Source organism: Anoplophora glabripennis, unplaced genomic scaffold (genome assembly GCF_000390285.2).
Source record: "Anoplophora glabripennis isolate ALB-LARVAE unplaced genomic scaffold, Agla_2.0 scaffold225, whole genome shotgun sequence".
NCBI classification, from domain to species: domain Eukaryota; kingdom Metazoa; phylum Arthropoda; class Insecta; order Coleoptera; family Cerambycidae; genus Anoplophora; species Anoplophora glabripennis.
This window is the reverse complement of record NW_019416658.1, coordinates 529,613-549,967: the sequence shown is the minus strand read 5'-3', so window position 1 is coordinate 549,967 and position 20,355 is coordinate 529,613. Positions and strand designations below refer to the sequence as shown.

General features: G+C 33.0%; 1 protein-coding gene across 4 annotated transcripts in view; it reads right to left on the bottom strand.

The window, feature by feature from the left end:
- The window catches only part of LOC108908035 (scavenger receptor class B member 1), a 122,752-nt gene that overhangs the window by 13,047 nt on the left and 89,350 nt on the right, over positions 1–20,355 (bottom strand). For all 4 annotated transcript variants that reach the window (XM_018711942.2, XM_018711938.2, XM_018711940.2 and 1 more), the window contains exons 3-4: positions 10,723–10,814; positions 6,077–6,237 (exon numbers count right to left, since the gene is read on the bottom strand). In XM_018711942.2, the coding sequence (XP_018567458.1) occupies positions 6,077–6,237; positions 10,723–10,814 (253 nt within the window). The remainder of the gene's footprint in view (positions 1–6,076; positions 6,238–10,722; positions 10,815–20,355) is intronic.

Here is a 20,355-nt window from a genome sequence, read left to right as displayed (position 1 = left end):
ATCACTATAGATGCTGAATATTATGCACAGTAACATATTAGTTTCCACCGTCATAAAAATGGGGGGAAGATTGTTTACAGGCTGGTTAATTGAATAATTTTTACGTAAATTCACGTTTTTCGCTTATAACTTTTTCCGTTCATTTCCACGAGAAAACAGTAAAATACACTTTTTTTCGTCTTCAAAATACCTACAAAACTAGCCATCGAGCGTCAAAAAATATTGATTAGATCAAAAGTTATAAACAGAAGTTTATTTATGACTTTTGAATTAAACATTTATAAACTGCGTTATTATTACCAGAACGTTTTGGCATCGCATTCTCTTATTCCTTATCACTGTCTAATAACTCACACGAAATCTGGGGTAAGTTGTAGGAAATCGCATTTGCAACAACTTAAGTCTTTACCATTTTTGTTGTAATGATAAAAATGGCCGAGATATTGAGCAAAAACGATTTTTTTCTTAAATTCAAGATGGCGGCTGATGCGGGGGTGGAATTCAGTCGCGATACTGAATTTACACTACTATTGACCCCCCCTAAAGGTTAGAACAATAAAATTGTGGTCCCTATTTTTTTCCCGGTTAAATGACAACCCGACTGGGCTAGTAACCGAACAAAGATAATTGAGTCCCTTCAGGATGAAACAAGTTGTCGGCGTTTCAAAAAGAAATGACGATTTATAAATGTATGCAATGTTTATTATTTATTGACACAACATTATATCCAAAACCATAACGATGCGTACAAATTTAAAGGGTTCAGTTAAATTAACTTGGTTCGTAAAAGCTCATCGAAAGTGAAAATCCATTCCACTTTCTACAAAAATATCAGCACGGTCAGCGAACGATCTCTTTTTACACCGTCATCATACCACATGTTTCGTAAGAGAACGAAACTTGTTATATGTATAGGAACCGCTGGACCACTTGCATAACGTTCGCATAATACATATTTACTACTCATTTATTCGCAAATGCCTATGGGAAGACTTAATTGCCGAGAGAATATAGGAAATAGATGCGAGAAACGTGGCATGTTACGCAAGGATCGACAGACAGTGCCGTTGGTTACGTAGGGATTTATTTTTGTTGTATTGTTCTACGACTGCGGTTGTTTCGAAAGTGAAATTTCATATAGCAATAAAATTGTGCAGAAGGAGGCGGTGCTGATGAAAAGGGTCGCTTTAAATGAATAAACTCTACAGGGTGATCGTTAAGTACGTTCTAATAATAAAAGGGGTGACTCTTCAGTTGAATCTAAAAGAAAAAGTTTCTACGAACATTCTCCTAAAAAACCCAGTCCTTACTGTATAAAATTGACAAATAAAATTGACTGAACAAAATTGCGATGGAAAATAATTTTGTAAAATGAGTTTGGGTCATTTTATTTTAAAGTCACCATATCTTTTTAATGGTGACGCGGACAAAGTGCCAAACATTAAAAAAATAATCCAATGTTTAAAAATAGGACAACATTAAAATGTATAAATTTTTTCAACATATCTAGCAAATCAAAAATATCCGTTCCTGAAAATGCAACTAGTAATTATAGTGCATTAATTTATATTCAGAGTTTTTTAATTAACAACATTGTCCTTTATTATTCACCGACCACTTATCATACATACAACAATTTACTTCATCACGACTGTTACAAATCGTACACACTTCAAGGGAATCATAAATCTTATCGCGTTAACAAACGTTCAATCGCAATTTTTTTTCCTGTTAAGGGAATGGAAACAATGCGTGCCAGTCATTATATTATTAGTATTAGTAATGGCCTAGACATGCGATTAGCATACCAAATAACAGGTTGCCATGCCGATGGCAACGAAGACAATGGAAAAGCTACAATCGCTCTCCTGATAATGCGCTGTAAATTAAAAAAATTCGAAAAGCACGCCTTGGAAAACAAAATTACAAGTCCCCGAAATTGCCACTGTTAGCCACAATTGTATGACAGTGGTAATGGCAGTTTGTTTAAAAAATTCGGATTTGTCCAATTATATTTTTAAATTAGTCCGTATAATTCTCTCAAACATTTTTGAGGCCAAAAGGCCCTCTGAGCAACTCATACCTTCCATTATCTATCGAAATGCTATTTTCTCAATACCTTTAGAGTCAATTTGTATTTGATGCTGACTACTGTTTAAACTTAATGTAAAATACTGACACTTCTCTTTTATTCGAAATTGTATCCATTGTAATAGGAACGATGTATACGACTACATGTTCATATTTTGTTCAAGCATGAAATTTATTTATTTTATGACTTATTTGTAAATCTGTTAAGTTTAAGTTAATGTTGTTAGAGAGCGGATTAATATACTATTATAAATAAAACTAATAGGTTTTTATTAAAATTAGCAGTAAGTTATCAATCAACAAGTGTTCAAACATTCATTATTCTCGAAATTAACATTCAGTGACAATCTTCCTTTTTCTCCTGTTGTCTTCAAAGACGAGTACACAAATGCATTGTATTATATGCATAAATAAGATAACCTTTTTAGTTTTACATAGACCTCAAGAGATTGCCAAATTATCAGTTTTAGGGATAGATACTTACTAAAAGCTTTATCTTTGTCCTAAGATCCTGGCGCACCTAAATATTATAAAAATTAGCCTATATTCTTGTTTGCCTAAAAATAATTCGTATTTGTCTATTTTTAAATTTGTCAAAATCTGCCAAAAATTAATCTTATACTCTCATGTGTTGACACGACGTTGAAAATATTAATATGACATTCGGGTAGACTAAATACCTATTATGAAAACCTGATAGAACGAATGATGATTCTTTGGAAAGTTAAAGGCGCATTTTGGAGTCCAAACGGCACTCTAAAGAACTCATACCATTCCATTATTGAAAATGGTGTTTTCTCAATATCTTTAGAATTTTTTACGATTTTACTTTCACATAGAACGGATTTATTGAATCACATCAAAGGATTGCCAAATAGTTTAATCAAGAAATTGTACCCATCAAGAATTTATCTCGGCCGTTGTTTTAAGACCTTGCCGCGACTAAATCTTACACAAATTGGTCAATTCCCCTCCGAGTAATTAGCAAAATTACAAAATACTTTATTGTTGTATTACCCAGCTACAAAAAAAGTAGGAATTCTTGAAATTCTATTAGCCGCGCTAAGTGAAAGCGCTTAGTACTAGCCGCACTGGACTTACATTTACCAAGCGGCAATTGTAGAAAAGACACGGTTGCGCAATTCATATACAGGGTGAAACAGGGAACCTCACGATTTTCACCGGGGCAAAGTCGGGCTTTGTACTTAACTCGGCATAAAAGTTTTTAGTCCTACAGCACTAAGAGATATTCAACTAGTCATCCTTGGATTTTAACCTGATGGTACTAGACAATTGAATATGACATTTAATGGAAAAGAATGAAACATTTAAGTAGTTGTAAAAGACCAGACTATTAACCTTGAGAGGATAAATTAAGGTAATAAAAAAATAATATTTTATATAAATACTCAGAATAAATACAAGGTGGACTCTTGAGAGTGAGAAGCATATTAAATGAAACATCCTTTTGTTAAATATAAACGTTTTTTAATTGGCTTACATATGTCACCAGACAAACTCATACCAGTGGACATGGAAAAGATAATCGATCGCCCTGTATATCGCCGAGACGCAACGTTTTGCATAACAATGTGAAAGTTCCACGTATGGAGAAAGTGCAAGTACTCCAAGCACAAAGGTACCATTTGTTGGTACCCCTATTTGAAAACGGTTCGAAACATATCTCACACAGATATGTGAAAGATTTCATAATAACGGCGTTTCGTATTCAAAGTCTGTATGTGTTAATTTCATAGGTTTAATAATAGACTTGTATCCGGTATATTGTATCACCAAATATCAAGAATGCCTTGAGGTATTATAAGCACGTAAAAGATAATACAACTTCATTATATGAAAATCGAACAAATGATTGTTCCTGGATTCAAAAAGCAGTCTTGCACCTTTGGAAACTGCAAACAATGTTTTCTGGTCACACAGAAAGGTCGTCTTTAAAATATAAAGGCTATTTTTTAGAATTTAAAAGTTGTTTTTAAAATACAAAGATCTTAGAAATCAAAAGTTTAATTTTTAGAATCTAAAGGCTGTTTTTACATAAGAAGGCTTGCAGATTCCAAAGCCCTTGAACAAAAAAAGTTTTTTTTTTGTATTCCAAAAAGATTTTCCTTGACATATATGTAAACAATGTTTCTGTATTAAATGTTGTCTTTAAAATCTAAAGGTTATTTTTGGAATTTAGAGGTTGTCTTTACAAATAATGTTTTACAATTTTATCCAACACTGAAATGAAAGGCGTCAGTGTAGATATTAAAAATAAATTCCAAATTAGTACTATTTTTTAAATATAAAGGCTTTTTTGAATCTAAAGGCTATTTTTAAAATTTTTAGATTCTTTAAAAGGCTGTCTTCATAAACGCTGAATTCCATAGATTGCCTCTGAATTGCAAAGAATTTCTGCGAGTTGCAAAAACTTTTTTGGTTACAAAGAAATACTGCCTTTAAAGTCTGAAGGCATTTTTTTAATTTAAGGGCTGTTTTCGAAATATAAATGTCTTTGGATTCCAACAGCCACTGGAATGAAAGGCGTTTTTGCAAATTTAAAAAAAACTCGTGGTTCAAAAGAAATCCTGTCTTTCATATTTAAAGTCTACCTTTTGAAAACTAAAGGCTACCAATAGTGTCACTGAATTCCAAACACTGCCTCTAAACTAAAAAATGTCTATATGGATTCCAATATTCCTCTTAGATTGTAGGAAAAGCTTCTTAAGTATTTTAAAGTCTGTTATAGTAACTTTTCTTAACGAAAAGAAGTGTCTATAGATTCTAAAAAGTCTGATTCTGAAATTTTACATAAACGCTGGAATTTAGGGGCTACTTTTGGAGCTTAAGGCTATCTTTGAAATATAAATGATATCTTTGATTCCATACTGCCTTCGAATAGCAAAAAATCTTTATAGACTCCAAAACTGCTTTAATTTCTAATGAAAGATTTCCTTTTAAACTTTAGAACTAACTAAATCAGAATTTAAAGGCTGTTTCTGAAATTCATATAATTCATTTGATTTATAACTCTAAATTGAAAATAATATTTGTGTATTTCAAGATCTCTCAAATTCTAAATAAAGCCTCCCTTCGGAATTTAAGGGCTATTTTAGAAATTTAAAGGCTATTTTTGGAATATAAATAATATATATATTTCAAAGACTCATTTTAAATTTCAAAGGTTATATTTCAATTCCTACGACCGTCTTAGTTTCCAGAGAAAGGCTATCTTTGGAATTTAAAGGCTTTCTTTGAAATTCAAATAAATGTTGATTCTTATGGCTATTTTTAGAATATAATTGTCTTAGAATTAGAATTTAAAGGCTTTTTCTGAAATTCGTATAATTCATTCGATTACAAATGTGAATTGAAAATAATATTTCTGTATTTCAAGATCTCCCAAATTCTAAATAAAGACTCCCTTTGGAATTTAAGGGCTATTTTAGAAATTTAAAGGCTATTTTTGGAATATAAATAATATATATATTTCAAAGACTCATTTTAAATTTTAAAGGTTATATTTCAATTCCTAAGACTGTTTTAGTTTCCAGAGAAAGGTTATCTTTGGAATTTAAAGGCTTTCTTTGAAATTCAAATAAATTTTGGTTCTTATGGCTATTTTTAGAATATAAATATCTTAGAATTAGAATTTAAAGGCTTTTTCTGAAATTCGTATAATTCATTTGATTATAAATCTGAATTGAAAATAATATTTCTGTATTTCAAGATCTATCAAATTCTAAATACAGAGTCTCTTTGGAATTGATGGACTATTTTAGAAATTGAAAGGCTATAAATAATATTCTTATATTTGAAAGACTCATATTAAATTCAAAGCTTATATTTCAATTCCTAAGACTGTTTTAGTTTCCAAAGAAAGGCTATCTTCGGAATTTAAAGGCTTTCTTTGGAATACAAATAAATGTTGTTTCTTAAGGCTATTTTTGGATTATAAAGGCTGTCTCTGATCTTTGGTACTTACGTGTATACGTATGGACCGAGTTCGTCCACGATAGGTTTCGACCCGTTGTTGAGGAACTCATCAGCGTTGGTCACATTGTAGATGTAGATCCGTATTATCGGCGTCACAGGCGGCTTTGCCCACCACCCGAAGGCTTGCGTTCCATCTCGTAACGTCACTTCCTGCAACAAAAATATATTTGGAATGGAACAGTCTGATTTCGAGATCATCCTTTTACAGTAAGTTACATTATCAATGTTAGGCTCTCATTTTGAAAAGTTTCGGTCAATGATGACCTCTATTATTTCAAACATCCTGTACTCAAATAACCTGTTCTACCGATTAAATCGAACTCGTTTTAGGGTAGCGAAGCAGTGGCCATTGGATTTAATTATGAATAATGTCAAGGAACAGTGCTGCTGGTTTTGCGCAATATCCTTGGTAAAGAGTAACTTAAAAAAAACAGAACAAACAAAGCTAGCGGCCGAAACTTAACAGAACAGTTCCATTCGCGATTAATTGGATAATTGCTGGCATGAAAGGTGAGACTAAACGAATTTAGACTGTTACGCCTGACGATTCACGTTATACAGGGTGTATCGAGTGGGTGAAATTCCAGAGCTATTAAATCACATATTTGATGTTTTCATTTGATTTCGAGCTCCACTACAGGGTGTCCCGAAATTCATGCAACAAAATTTGGTCCTAGATTCTTAAGACAAATTTAGGGGACACGTATTTTTTCTTTTTGACAAATGGCCCCCTCTTTCGGAGTTACAGCCCCCTGAAATCTACCCCTAAGAAGTCTTTTTTATATCTGAAAATCATGTTGTACGAGAATCACTAAATTTGGTACACAGGGGTTTTATGACATGTGGAATCTCACAGTGCTATGCTTTTTGGCGAGAAACCCCCTTAAGACACTTTTTCGTGGGCCCCCTTGTCTTTGGAAGCAGAAAAATTTGGTCGTAAATTTGATTTTTTTTAAATTATTAGTTAGCTAGAAAGCCATTGAATTGAGAAAATTTTTTGTCTATTGATATTTGTTTCGTAAAACGCAATGTTTTTGAGGAAATTGGCGAATCACGATATGCATTCGATCACATTTTGACATTATTCTCGAAATTATTTACGAAAAAAGTATAAAGAGACAAAAAGTGTCTAAATTTAATGGCTTTCTAGTGGACTGATAATTTTTAAGAAATTTAAATATGCGACTAAATTTTTTTGGCTCCAAAGACAAGGGGGCCCACGAAAAATTGTCTTAAGGGGGCTCCCCGCCAAAAAACGTAGCACCATCAGATTCCACATGTCATAAACCCCTGTGTACCAAATTTAGTCATTCTCGTACAACAGGGTTCTGAGATATATAAAAAAGATTATTCTTAGGGGCGGATTTAAGGGGGCTGTAACTCCGAAAGAGGGGGCTACTTGGCAAAAATAAAAAATACGGGTCCCCTAAATTTGTCTTAAGAATCTGTGACCAAATTTTGTTGCATGAATTTCGGGACACCCTGTATAGAAAGGCAGCTTAGTTCGTCAATATTTGTGTTTCTTTAAAAAATTCTGATTTGTCTAATTACGAGTATATTTTTAAATTAGCCCTATTTATCAAAAATTAATCTTATACTTTCACTGTTTTACTGTTGAAATTGAAGATATTATTATGACATCCATGTAGACTAGATATCTATTATGTAAACCTAATAGAACATGCTACATGGTTCTTTGGAATGTCGAAAGAACATTTTTCAGACCAAAGGGCATTCTGAGAAACTCATAATGTCCATTATCTGTTGAAAATTATATTTCCTCAATGTCTTTAAGAATACAGTTCTATCTAATGATCTAATGTAAAATATTCATAGCTTCCTAATTTGTCCAAAACATCATTTATTTCTTTATTCAATTTTCTGTAATCTATCATAATTCTGAATTTTCTTTTCCTGCCGCTGTACGGAATCGGGAATGATTCATATAGGACATGACCATGTCTTGTTAAAGCATGGTAATTACTTGTTTTTTCGACTTTGTAAATCCATTATATTTTAATAAATGGTGTTAGAGAGAGTATATCTTAGAAATCAACTAGTGTTCAAACTTAACTTAACTTAAATCTCATTATTCTCGAAACCAGCATTAAGTGACAAACCTCCGTTCTGTGGTCTTCATTTGTTTTACAGACAAATAAAACACATTTCTAATTTTTTTTATAAAAATAGGTGCCTGAGATAACAGTTTACTTTTACGTAGGCCAAATTTGTTGAATGAAGCTATTTGTGTATTTTGGTGTAATATTTTCTACATGGAAAACATGCAAATACGGTTTTTAGAGGTATTTTCATTTTTTTATATAAAAAACGCAAAAAGGTCGTAAATGTTTACCAATAAATTTATTAGGAGTTGAAAAAAACTAGCTCTAAATTGGATAAGCAGCTATACAGAGTGTCACCTAACGAATGTTAGATACTTAAAGGGTATAATCTAGAACCCAAATGATGTCGATTTAACCAGACTTACTTAAACGGAAAATGTTGCGAAAGAAAGTTACATCGTGTTAAAGACTATTTTTTTTGTTTTTCTTTTAACTCACAACCCAGTTAACCAATTTGAGCAAAATTTACTGTTGATTAGTTTTTCTTCATGAAGTATGCAGTAATTATGTTCCTATTAGGTTAAATCATACAGGGCGTTCATTTTACTACAACCCTTTGTGAATATTCTTCTGTAACTTTTTTATACGTTTATTTTTTTACACGCAACTTTCAGAAATAGGTAGAGAATTTTATACACAAAACATGTATACTATCAAAAGTCGAAATTATGCTTGGTTATGTAAAAATGGTTGTAGTAAAATGAACGTCCTGTATGATTAAACCTAGTAAATCAAATCAAAATCAAATCAAATCATTTATTGGTGTCTATACATTAAAATGTTTACACAAGTCAAAGAATGAAGAACACGAAAGATACAACATATAAGAGACTTTATTCTTGAATTATAGGGAGTAGAAGGAACGAGAGAAAGGGGGTGTGTCTCTACTAAAACACATTAATCGGTATTCTTGAATGGTGTTCTATTGAGTAATGATAGAAGAATTGTTCACTATTTCTTCTACTGATATTTTCGGGGGAACAGGCAGGGGTCATTAAACCTAACCCTATATTTTTTGACACGTTTCACAAATTACGAATTCCGCAATCTGTCATATTCATATCTCTAGTTATTGTTTTGTGGTGATATCCTTCGAGAACTTTGAGGAAACGTTCGTATAATTTGTGTTTACCTGAGGGATTTTACAGTAGTCGAATAAAATAATAATAGAATCTACCTAAAATAGTATTAAAATATTTGTAAGTTCTTCCCAGTTAGCCATCATTGTCTCTCTAGTGTAGCTGGGTGTTAACATTCCAGTGTACATTCGTTTTTTACCCTCAATATAATATATTAGAAGTTCTTTTTGTTTAGAACTTACTGGATTTAGCTTCGGTTTTTTATTGATTTCTATTTTCTTTCCTTTTTAGACTGCACCTGACACTGACAATCAAATAACAATAATAAGTAGCACACTTATTTCATGACTAGCTCATCACTAGTTTTCATTCTACCGCCTATTTACTGCTTTGTGATTGGTCGGTACATTTGACAACATTGTTCCTCGTTTTTCACTTTCATGGCTCGATCCCCTTGTGTCGAGAATACAGTATGAATTTTGTGAGAGAACAGTAGTAGAGCGAAATGAGGGAATGTTCCCCAGGGAGCATTCTATTCTCTCACCGTCAAGAATTGAGCTCAAGCAATACTACACTAAAGCTAAAAAAAACACATTCAGATAAATATAACGTAAACAGCATAAAAAAGTGAATATTACGAACATACATTAAATATCATTACGAACATACATTAAATATCTAAAAACTGGTCAGTAAGGAACTCATCAAAATTGTAAAACGCTTTCCTCTTAAGATATTTTCTAACTCTGGCCTTAAAACAGTCTGAATTTAGTGATCGAATCTCAGATGGAAGTCTATTATAGAATTTAATGCAAAAATAATTTGTGCCATCTCTGGATTTCGCTAATCTATGAAATTTTAGGCCTAATATTGTGTCGCTCTCTTGTATGATGAAAATGAAAATTTTCTTGTCGAACAAATCTATTCTGATTATTTTTTATATAAATGAGACATTCAAATATGTAAACTGACGGCATTGTAAGAATATTTAGTAGTTTGAAGTGCTCCCGACAATCATCTCTGTATTTTATTCCAGCCATAATTCTAATACATTTACGTTGTAAACCAAAAATTTTATCACTGTGAGACGAATGACCCCAGTTCAATAATAATAGGAACATAATCACTGCATCCTTCATGAAGATAAACCAAGCAACAGCAAATGTTGCTCAATTCGGTTAACTGGGTTCTGAGTTAAGGAGAAAACAAACATACAAAAAGAAACTATTACTATTAACTAACTAAATTATACCCTTGAAGTATATAACATTCGTTAGGTGGCACCCTGTATACGATAAAAAGTTAGTTTCTGCCCTCTAAAATCGCATGGCATAGTAAAAACTAGAAGATTTATATTTACATGATGTAAATAGTTACAAATCATCAACCTGGAGCTACTTCATTACTAAAATAAAAAATAAACTGGTACTTACGTGGTTTATGACTAGTTTAACCCAACTCATGAAGAATATAACTACTATTATTCCGAATAGTAAGAATCCTATGGATACTGCAACCACGAACCCTGTAACAAAATAAGATATATTCTAGATAATTCCATCAGTATATCAACTGCCTAACATTTATTTTTTAAATACGCGTACAACCCCATGTTTTTTACACTAACGTCAAACTGACGTTTTGCCTGACGTTTACTTAAGGGGAATGGGCTTGTACTTCCAATAGACGATTTTTTTTAATAGTAAAAATAGTACACATGCTTAGAGGCTTAGGTACACACACAGATACCTTTTTTGTTAGGGTCTAACAGCTAGGAGGTTACAAAGTTTAATAAGTAAAAATAAATATATTACTTCAGAATTTTCATTTATTTTTTAGTATTGTTTGGTCACAAGACAATAATTGAGCACAAATAATAGTTATTTATGTACTAAGTCAGTAAAGTGATTCTTTATTGAACGAGCCTGAGATTATGAGCCGAGCGAGCGAAGCGAACGAGGCGAGTAACAGGCGATTTCGATAAAGATACTTTACTGACCGTAAAAATTTATAATTAAAAAAATGGAGATATTATATAACTTATCGCATTTTATTATAATGAAAGTAAACAGAAAAATAACAACAAATACAAACCAAATCTACATATTTTTTGTTAAATAGGTAATTAAAGGTAAACATACACTCTGACGCATTGTAAAAATTAATTCCTGTAGTCGAAGGAGTTTCGATTGAAAATATTTGAGGATTATTATCTGTATTAACAAATTGTAAATCTGTAGTAGAATTATTGGTAAAAAGTATGTTCTCAGTTTGACCTTCACTTAAAATCGTCTTTGCGATTTTCGTCTTGTTGAGCACAGATTCCTCAACATAGGATTCTGCAATCGTGTCGCTTTTCCACTCCCCGAAACATTTTAAACTTTCCTTACTGCCTCCTGTGTTTGTAAAGAGAGTGGCAGACTTACGACGAAAACAATGTCCCGTATAAAGTGATGGCATGGTTTTGGCAAATGCAGACAGTTGGCAATTTTGCTTGGTACGCTTTCAAAAGTATGGATTCCATCTGGCTGGACCGTGCGTTTACCATTTCTAGTCAGGAAAAATCGGTCGTGGGGCGTCTGTTTAGGTCGCAGAGCTAAATATTTGTTAAATAATTCTACACATTTTACTTTTCTTTCAAACACTGAAGTGATCACAAATATTCTTTGTTTTAGTTACATGAACAACCAGAATTTTCTATGTCACTTACTTTTAAATTCAAAAGTTCTCCATTACGTAAAGCCCCAGCAATGCCAAACATAACACAAATCTAAAATAATTTATATCATTTATATCAAATTATTTTTGAAAAGTTAGCAAAAATTACGTTCATCATCAAGTAGATTTTATGCGGTGCATTTATAAAAATTTAAATATTTCTTCTTGTGAAAGAGTTTTGGATTTTTTTGAAATATTATTTCTTCTTTTGTTTTAAAAAAGTTTTTTATATTTACTGATGTCAACGTCATTTTTTGCTGAAAGGGTTGCTTTCACCATGGAATAATGAGGCCACATTGAAGAAGGAGAATACTCTTTCGATAACTCGCAAAAATATGCTAATAAATCATTTTCATTATATTTTATCTGCTCCCACTATAATAAATAGACTATTATTACATTGTTTTTACGAAGGTAAGTGGATTTTACCATAGAAGTGGAAGTTGCTATGGACAACGGGGGGTAAGTGAGGTAACTTACCTCCCTAGGGAAAAAAGCGATATCGAGTTATAAATGCATATTTTATGAACAAATAAATAGAAATATTTGATGAGCAATACATTTTATTAATTGTTATGAATGAATATTTATAGTAATTGCACAGTTATTACATTTAGTTAACATTTATAAAGTCTGGATTATAATTCCCCTCGCGTTTACTAATTGTCACATTTTTCTCAAAATGATTTGACTGATCCATTAAAACAGCATGATGCGACATACTACTAGAACCTGGAGTTCAAGTGTCATTGTAAAGAATCCTGTTGGCTATATCATTTTTGTTATTTAAACTGGCAGCAACATAACTTTCTGCAGTAGTGGCTGATTTCCACCCACCATGTCTCTTGATTGCTAATACATCAACTCCTGTATTAGCCAGTAACGTTGCCGATGTTCTTCGGAATAAATGGCCGGTATATGTTTCAGGATGTTCTAATCATAGAAAGGGTATTCTTGCCGACTGGTTGGTTGTAACATCTACCTGCTTGATAGCGCATAAAAAAGCGTGGGATTTCAGTGTTAATTTCCAATCTAATTTTGATGTATTTATTAAGAATTTCTAGGTGAGAAACAGAACCCAGATGAGAAATAATTAATTGTAAACGTACGTGACATACTATTTTTAGAATCTGGATTTGCTACTACAATAATGTCATCGAAATTTTTGAAATTGACGTTGTCCAAAGTAAGTTTGCATAACTCATCAGAACGGCATGCTCCTGCAATGCCTAAGACCGTCACTACCTTAGCAAATATGTATTATCGGGTGCTTAACGAGAAAATCGTTGACCTGTTCTCTTGTAAAAACGTTTGACTTTTTAGGAGTATAGCCGTCATTCTTACGTTTCAAAAATGCTCTCAGTTTGGGGTATTTTGATATATCCACGTTTTCCTCTATGAAAATGTGACTTAATCATTGAGTATTCACTCCACAAACTCGCCGGTGACTTTAAAGTTCTTGACTTCTCCATGAAATATACTAGCAGTGACATTTCAGAAACACCAGTATTTTTGTTCTTCACCATTCTTTGAAATTTCTATATGCTCGTCCGTAGCGCACTTTCGGCTTCTCGGGCAATAAAAATTCGCAGTCAGCATTTGCTGCACTTTCTATTTGAAAGTCATTCATTTAGAAATAATAACTCAAAACCAGTAAAATTACAACTTTTATGTAGCTTTGTTTATAAACACCTTAGTAACAACAAAATCCAAACAACCTAGGCGACTTTCCAAGGTTTCGAATAATGTCAAAATGAACTGATTAAGAAATGTCAAAAAATAAAACCTAATATTTATTTCATGAACCATAAAGAACTGTGGGAGCGGTAGCAGATAAAATGTTATACACCACGCAGCAGTTAAGTGTAATTTACCTCCTTTATGGTGTAAATAACTATTGTTTACTTCCGGAAATCGCTATGGTAATGAAAGGCTCTATTCACGGTCGGCGGTAAAATAAATTTAAAAATACCTTAATAAATAAAGTAAGAGTAAAGGCTCTAGTATTGAACCTTAGGGGATCTCCTGCAGGTCATATTGTGATAGTGTGAAGGAAATAAAACTAAATACCATCTTCAGCGGGGGAATTATCAATATCAATATGTTATGTAAATTGTTACATGCTGATTAAGGGTTCTAACATTGATCCGTGAGGAATATCAAAGTGAATAATTCTCTGTATGGAATAAAGTCTTGGACAAAAGCTTGTGATTCATAAGGTTACCAATATTTTTTCTTAATACGTAAAGCAACTATTTCACCCAAAAACGCGATGCTGGAAATAACAACTCCAGCTACCCAAAGAACAAGAGGACCTTCTACATGTTCCATATCCAGTTTTATAAAACGCTCATTCACAGGATTCCTGAAATTGAACTTTTTTATTATGCTGGCCGATACGTCCCTATATTTTGCCATAAAACCGCGTTCACTTAGCGTATTGATCCAGTAGTTCATCACTTCTAGCAAAGGAAAACCCTTCCTGGCACCAGCAAGAAGAATCAAGTCGCCTACCTGAAAGAAATTAACATTTTCAGGGATGTTTGATAGCGAAAAACCATTCTGGACGTGTCTAGTATCAGACTGCGATACTAGATACTTCCTTGTCACTTCCACAAAAAAAGGATATCTTCTTCCAGTAACACCTACCGGATCATAATATACGACGTGTAACTGGTAAGGATCCTTGAAATGATGGAAATGAACCTGTGACAGTACTATTGCCACAGATTGGTTCTTCACGAAGTGCTCGATCAGGTCTACGTTTCTCCTATGTCCAGGAAAGACGATCCACTTCTTCCTGAGCGCCTCTTGGATGTCATCCACAGCGTACATTGTCCTCAGGCTGTTGTTGAAAGCTCTAATAACCTTTATGTCGGAGTTAAAAAGCAACTGGCGGATGGTATTGATTGGTGGAGTGTAACTAGGCCTCGTTAGGATACTGCTGAGCCTAGCCTGGAACGCGATGTTGAAACGCATCAGAAACAGGAGTAAGGTGATGAAGAATATTCTCGTTCTAGTAGTGGAAGGAGTTTTGTTTATGAAGAGTTGCACGGAGAGTTGGAATGTATTGAATATTGAGTCTCCTATCGATCGTTTTGTCAATAACTTCCAAATAAAGCACGATGTAACTAGTGAAGCTGTTAAACTGCAAAGAACACCCGTCGTGTACATGTTGACAACGTAGTTCTTCCTAAAGTAAGGTCTTCTTGAAGGCGCCAAGAAGTAAAAATTTTCCTGATAAAACCTTTGAGAGATCTCCAGGTTCTGATGCAAACTGTCACCATTAACGGCCCAATAGAGCACTAGGTCTATGTTACGATCCACCATGTCTTTTTCAAGCACCTCATATGTCCCAGTTTTGATGTGACTGTAAATGAAAGAGATTAAGCGAATATTTTTTTACGAACACGGCATTACCTTTTCACGAAATTGGTATTATTTTCCAAATACGTAACTGTTATGTTCATCTTTTTGGCCAAGGTGTTGAAGAACAAGAATATCGCTCCAGGGAAAGTCTCATTGAACGGGTCCCAGAAAAAAATATCCAGTTTGGTCCAAGTGACGTTTACAGGACATCCAGGTAAAATCCTTGGTACCTTGTTTATGAAAGGGTTCCATTTTCTGACCCTTACCAAGTGAACCTTGGTGCCGCATCTACTTTCATGGCTGTAAGGGTACCAAGTGTAGAACTTGTCCTTTTCGAAGTAAGCTACACTGTTGAATATTTTCCTTGTAAACAGAAGGCTGAAGCTTTTCTGGATTGTATTCTTCGAGGCGGGTTTTTGGAAAATCGTGAGGTAGCTTTTTCTGTTGTCCCAATTTTTTGTGGATACTGAAGTTTTTACAGCAAGTTCTAGATCCTCAAGGTCATCTACCATAAAAATGTAACTGCTTATTTTTTCCAACACAACTTGTGAACTGTTATTTCGGTATAAGTTTATAAGGACCTTGGGGTGGCCTATTTTTAAAATAGGTGTGAGATTGGTAGAATTCCCAAAAACTACTGCTAGGGATTTTCTCATGAATGTCTCGATAAAACTAACTAAATTTTTATTTGCAGATGCTTCACAAGATAAGTATAAAGCCAAATAAACAAAAATAGATACCAATTGTACCATCTTCACAGAATATGTTGTTGTTTGTGCGCTATTACAGAGAACATGACTGGCATATTGAAAGTGTATATAAAATAAACTTTTTATTACTGAAAATAATACCTTATTTCTCGATGATTTGCTTCGATACGTGGTTGATTATTTGTTTACGTGGAATACAGAACTGTGTTTACCAGTTCCAGTTGTATAAACGTGTATTGTGGCATTTTGCTTTATATTAATAGCTGGTGTAACGAACGGCATAGAGATGAGGTGATTCAAACACTTTTCTGATAACCAGTCACACAAAAAAGTTCTGTACCAGAAAGTACATAAATCTTGTGTATTTTTTGATGCTGAATTCGAATCCGCAGCCCAGAAGCAGATTTAAAAGGTCATTTTTTTGGTCTCAATAATATATGCAGGATGTTATTGAAGTCGAGATTTTCTCCTTAACTTAGCTTTGTATTATTTGTGGATATAAAAATGTAATTATTGAAAAAATTCTCAACAAGACTTTTTTATAACCGATATACAGAGTGTTTTGAAAGGCCGCCAGGAAACTCGGAGGTGATTCTACGGATTAAAATAGTAACAAGTATGTGATGAAAATTTTTATAGAATTGTCAATTGTTTGCAAGTTACAACTTGTCAAAGTTCAATTTTGTTTATTTTTCTATTTAAATAACTTATTTAATTCAATGCACCCACTAAGTAGATGAAGCTCTATTGGGTCAGTCGCAGAAAAGTTTTCTATTGGATCAGTCGGAGAAAAGTTTCAATATGCACCGCTAGAGGACATTTTACCTAGATCTCAAAATTTGTTTTGTTCGTAGTTATGAAAGTTTTTTTTTATTATATAATTTAAAATTTAAACATTATTGAAAAGAAAAATAATATCAGAAAAAATTATGTACTCTTAATTCGATAAATGCACTTGCATACAATTGACAATTCGAAAAAAATGTTCATTACATACTGCTATTATTTTAATCCGTAGAATCACCTCCCGGAGTTTTTTGGCGGACTTTCAGAACACCCTGTATTTTCATTTAAAAGAATTACATCTTTTGAAGCTAGTCCTTACCTGCTGATCATGAACGATCAATCGAGTAGGTTCCATAAGGACCTCAACAGAGAATCGTATTTTGTTATGTTATATCAAACGGTGTTAAAACGAAGGAACCTAATTTGATTATTTTAATGTGGTTATTACAAGTGACAATCTGAACTTATGATATGTAGTTAATCTACGGAGAATGTCAGCAAAACGCTGCAGACGCATCGCATCGTTTTGAGAAACTACTAGCCAAATTCTTACCTGATATCTCAATAAATAAACTTATATGGTAAGACGACAATTTTATTTTCAATGGCACTCTGTATACTTTTGGAAGTACATAGTAGGACTTTTGAAGAAATATTTGCAGACATATCATTTAGTACGTCAAATGTTGATAAATAGCTTCATGAATTACAAAAAAAATATAACCAACGACGATATTAACCGCCTGATGCAATCTATTTGATTTATGAGGCGAAGCCTACTATATTTACAGCACAAATACAAGGGGAAATAGAAAATAATTTAAGTTAACACTAGAAATCATGTAATTAACAAGGTCTGTTTAAAATGTCACAACTAATTGTTGAACGTGACATAATTTTAGTGTGTTTTAAAATTATTTATTTGAACGAGAAAATAGTCATTTCCGCTGTGCGGATTAGACATTTCCAAACAAAAAATACCGTAGATGTACGCCGAAACACTTAAAGTTCAATGGAAGGTTAACATTATTTAGTAAACAAGATTATACGCCGTGAAATTTTCAAAAAAAAGCTATTAATAACTTTTTTACATCTGTTCTAGTTCATCTTCAAGTTTACGATCGACTCCGTACCCTCTGAACCGCAACGTAGGATGTCACAAAAGTAATTTTTGCTATGCAAATTGATCGTGCTCATAGACCGTAAAATAAGCGATAATCCTCTTCCTTCAAAGCTAAAACTCATAACCGCAACCAAGAAGAGAAGTTGATGCACAGTTTGTGAAATTAATACCTTTCTGCAGATCTACGGGTTACAACTGAGTGAAAACTATTGCATCAGAAATGTGTGAGTTTTACTCACATCCAAGTTACTGCTAACTATCAGTTGAGCGACTTTTGACTCTATTCTGAGAATATAAAACCAATTTATAGTTGACTTTTTTTCTAATATGATTTAAATTTAATTTAACTATTATTGAGTCATTTTTTACTGAGACTTGGTTGTTAATTAACTAAATATTGAGTGCAAAAATAAATGACTATAAATGTCCTGGCTGAGACCCGCCCGCTAAGACCCGCTGCCGCCGGCTAAGGCCTGTTCTCCTGGCGATCACGCTTTTCTGGAGCATCTAACAGGCCCCTATCAACTGTGATCGATATTACAGAAGCAATATGTAAGTGGTGCCATCTTCACGGCCCTAATCAAATTACTCGAAATTAATATACATTTAAACTCACTGAGTAATGAGCACATTTACTCTGATTTGGGTACAAGTGCACCAAATTCGAGTTTACGTGAAGAATGTGAATATTTGAGTGGAAAGTACTCAGTTTTAGTTTAAATATAATCACAAATGCATAAAATGATAAAAATGCCCAATATTGAGTGAAAATGTACTCAATAATTTCACTCAATCCGTTTTTCCGTTTTTTTACAGTGTATTCTTACGTATTTAATACTCGAAATTAGTTAAAATGGCTGTAACTTCACAAGGAGGCAGTTTATAGAAAAAAATGCAGGAATAAAAGGTTTTTATTTTGACCCTATTAACACGTCTGTGTGTTTAGTTTCAAAATCTTAACTATTTTATCTAAAAGTCGAGATTTCCACTGATTCTGAGCTATTTTTTGAGGGACAAATCATACTCTGTTAAAAAGTATATGATAAAAAATATATTTTGTGTGCCTTAAAGCATTTTTTAGTATCCACTAGTCCTTCCTATTTTACTTTTCACCCTTGGATACCACGATGCTGTAAATATACGGAACCAGCATGAATAATTAAGGATCTATTTAGCAACAATGCCACGTTTTTCGCGGGTTATAAATATTCAATTTTTACATTAGCAAGTGTTGCACGACGATTGAATAAATATAATTAAATATGCATAATCATCGCCGACGTCACAATGATCACAAATTAACGACTGTAACCACTAAAGAAATGATAAGGTAATATGTGTTAATATTAATAACAATTTGTTTAAAAAAAAGGCGTCGTTTGCGGTTGTGTAGAAGAGGATCAAATTCCAAGGAGCGTGTCGTGACGTCTTTGCATTAAGATGCCGAGGTTCTAAAGACAGACCAAATCAGTAAGAAATATAAATCTCTACAGGGTGTTATAGATAAATCGGCGGAGAATCTTTGTGGAGATGATAATTCAATGAAACATGTGCAATAAAGTCCTTCGTCTCCGATATACAGGGTGTCAAATGTTCACCTGAAGACCTACATTTTAGTTTATAACTTTGGAAAGCTGTACAGGCTGGCCCATTTTCAAGGTATCTCAGAAACTACTAAAGATATGATAAATCTGACACCACGTTCTCGAGCTCGATTTTCATGGCAAACTCGACTGTCAAATCAGAAATTTGCTATCTTCATTTGTTTATAAGTTACAGGGCATTTCTCGTTATTGTAACACTTTTGAATATGTCTGTATCTCAGCTGTTAAATAAGTATTCTTTAGCGTAGAATTGAATTAGATTTTTAATAGATCTTAAGATTTTGGAGTTACGACCCAAAGTTATATTTTTTTAAATGGAAATCGTAGCTGACCATGGCCTAAAAAATAGAGATTTTTTTTGCTTTTCAGCAATATATCACATGCTATAGTTATTTTTCCAAACAGAGAAGATACGGGGTGTTTTATATATAAATTCGATTCTTTTTTACATTTTAATATGGCTGGCTATGAAAATACATACAAAACTATAATTCTTACTTTTACAAAACTCATATCTGTTGTAAAAATATGACGTTTATTTAAAATATACATACACTGAGCTCGTAAAGTTTGGAATAAATTCGAAAAATCGTTATTGAAGGGTTTTGACAGGAAATCCTCGGACACGTCAACTTTAGTTTATAAAATGTCACTTTTTTCAGCCATCGACTTTTTTTTTGATTTGTTTGTTTTTGATCTATGACGTCATCGGCAATTTTTTTAAATGGCAACCCATATTTTTTTCCACGGATTTCG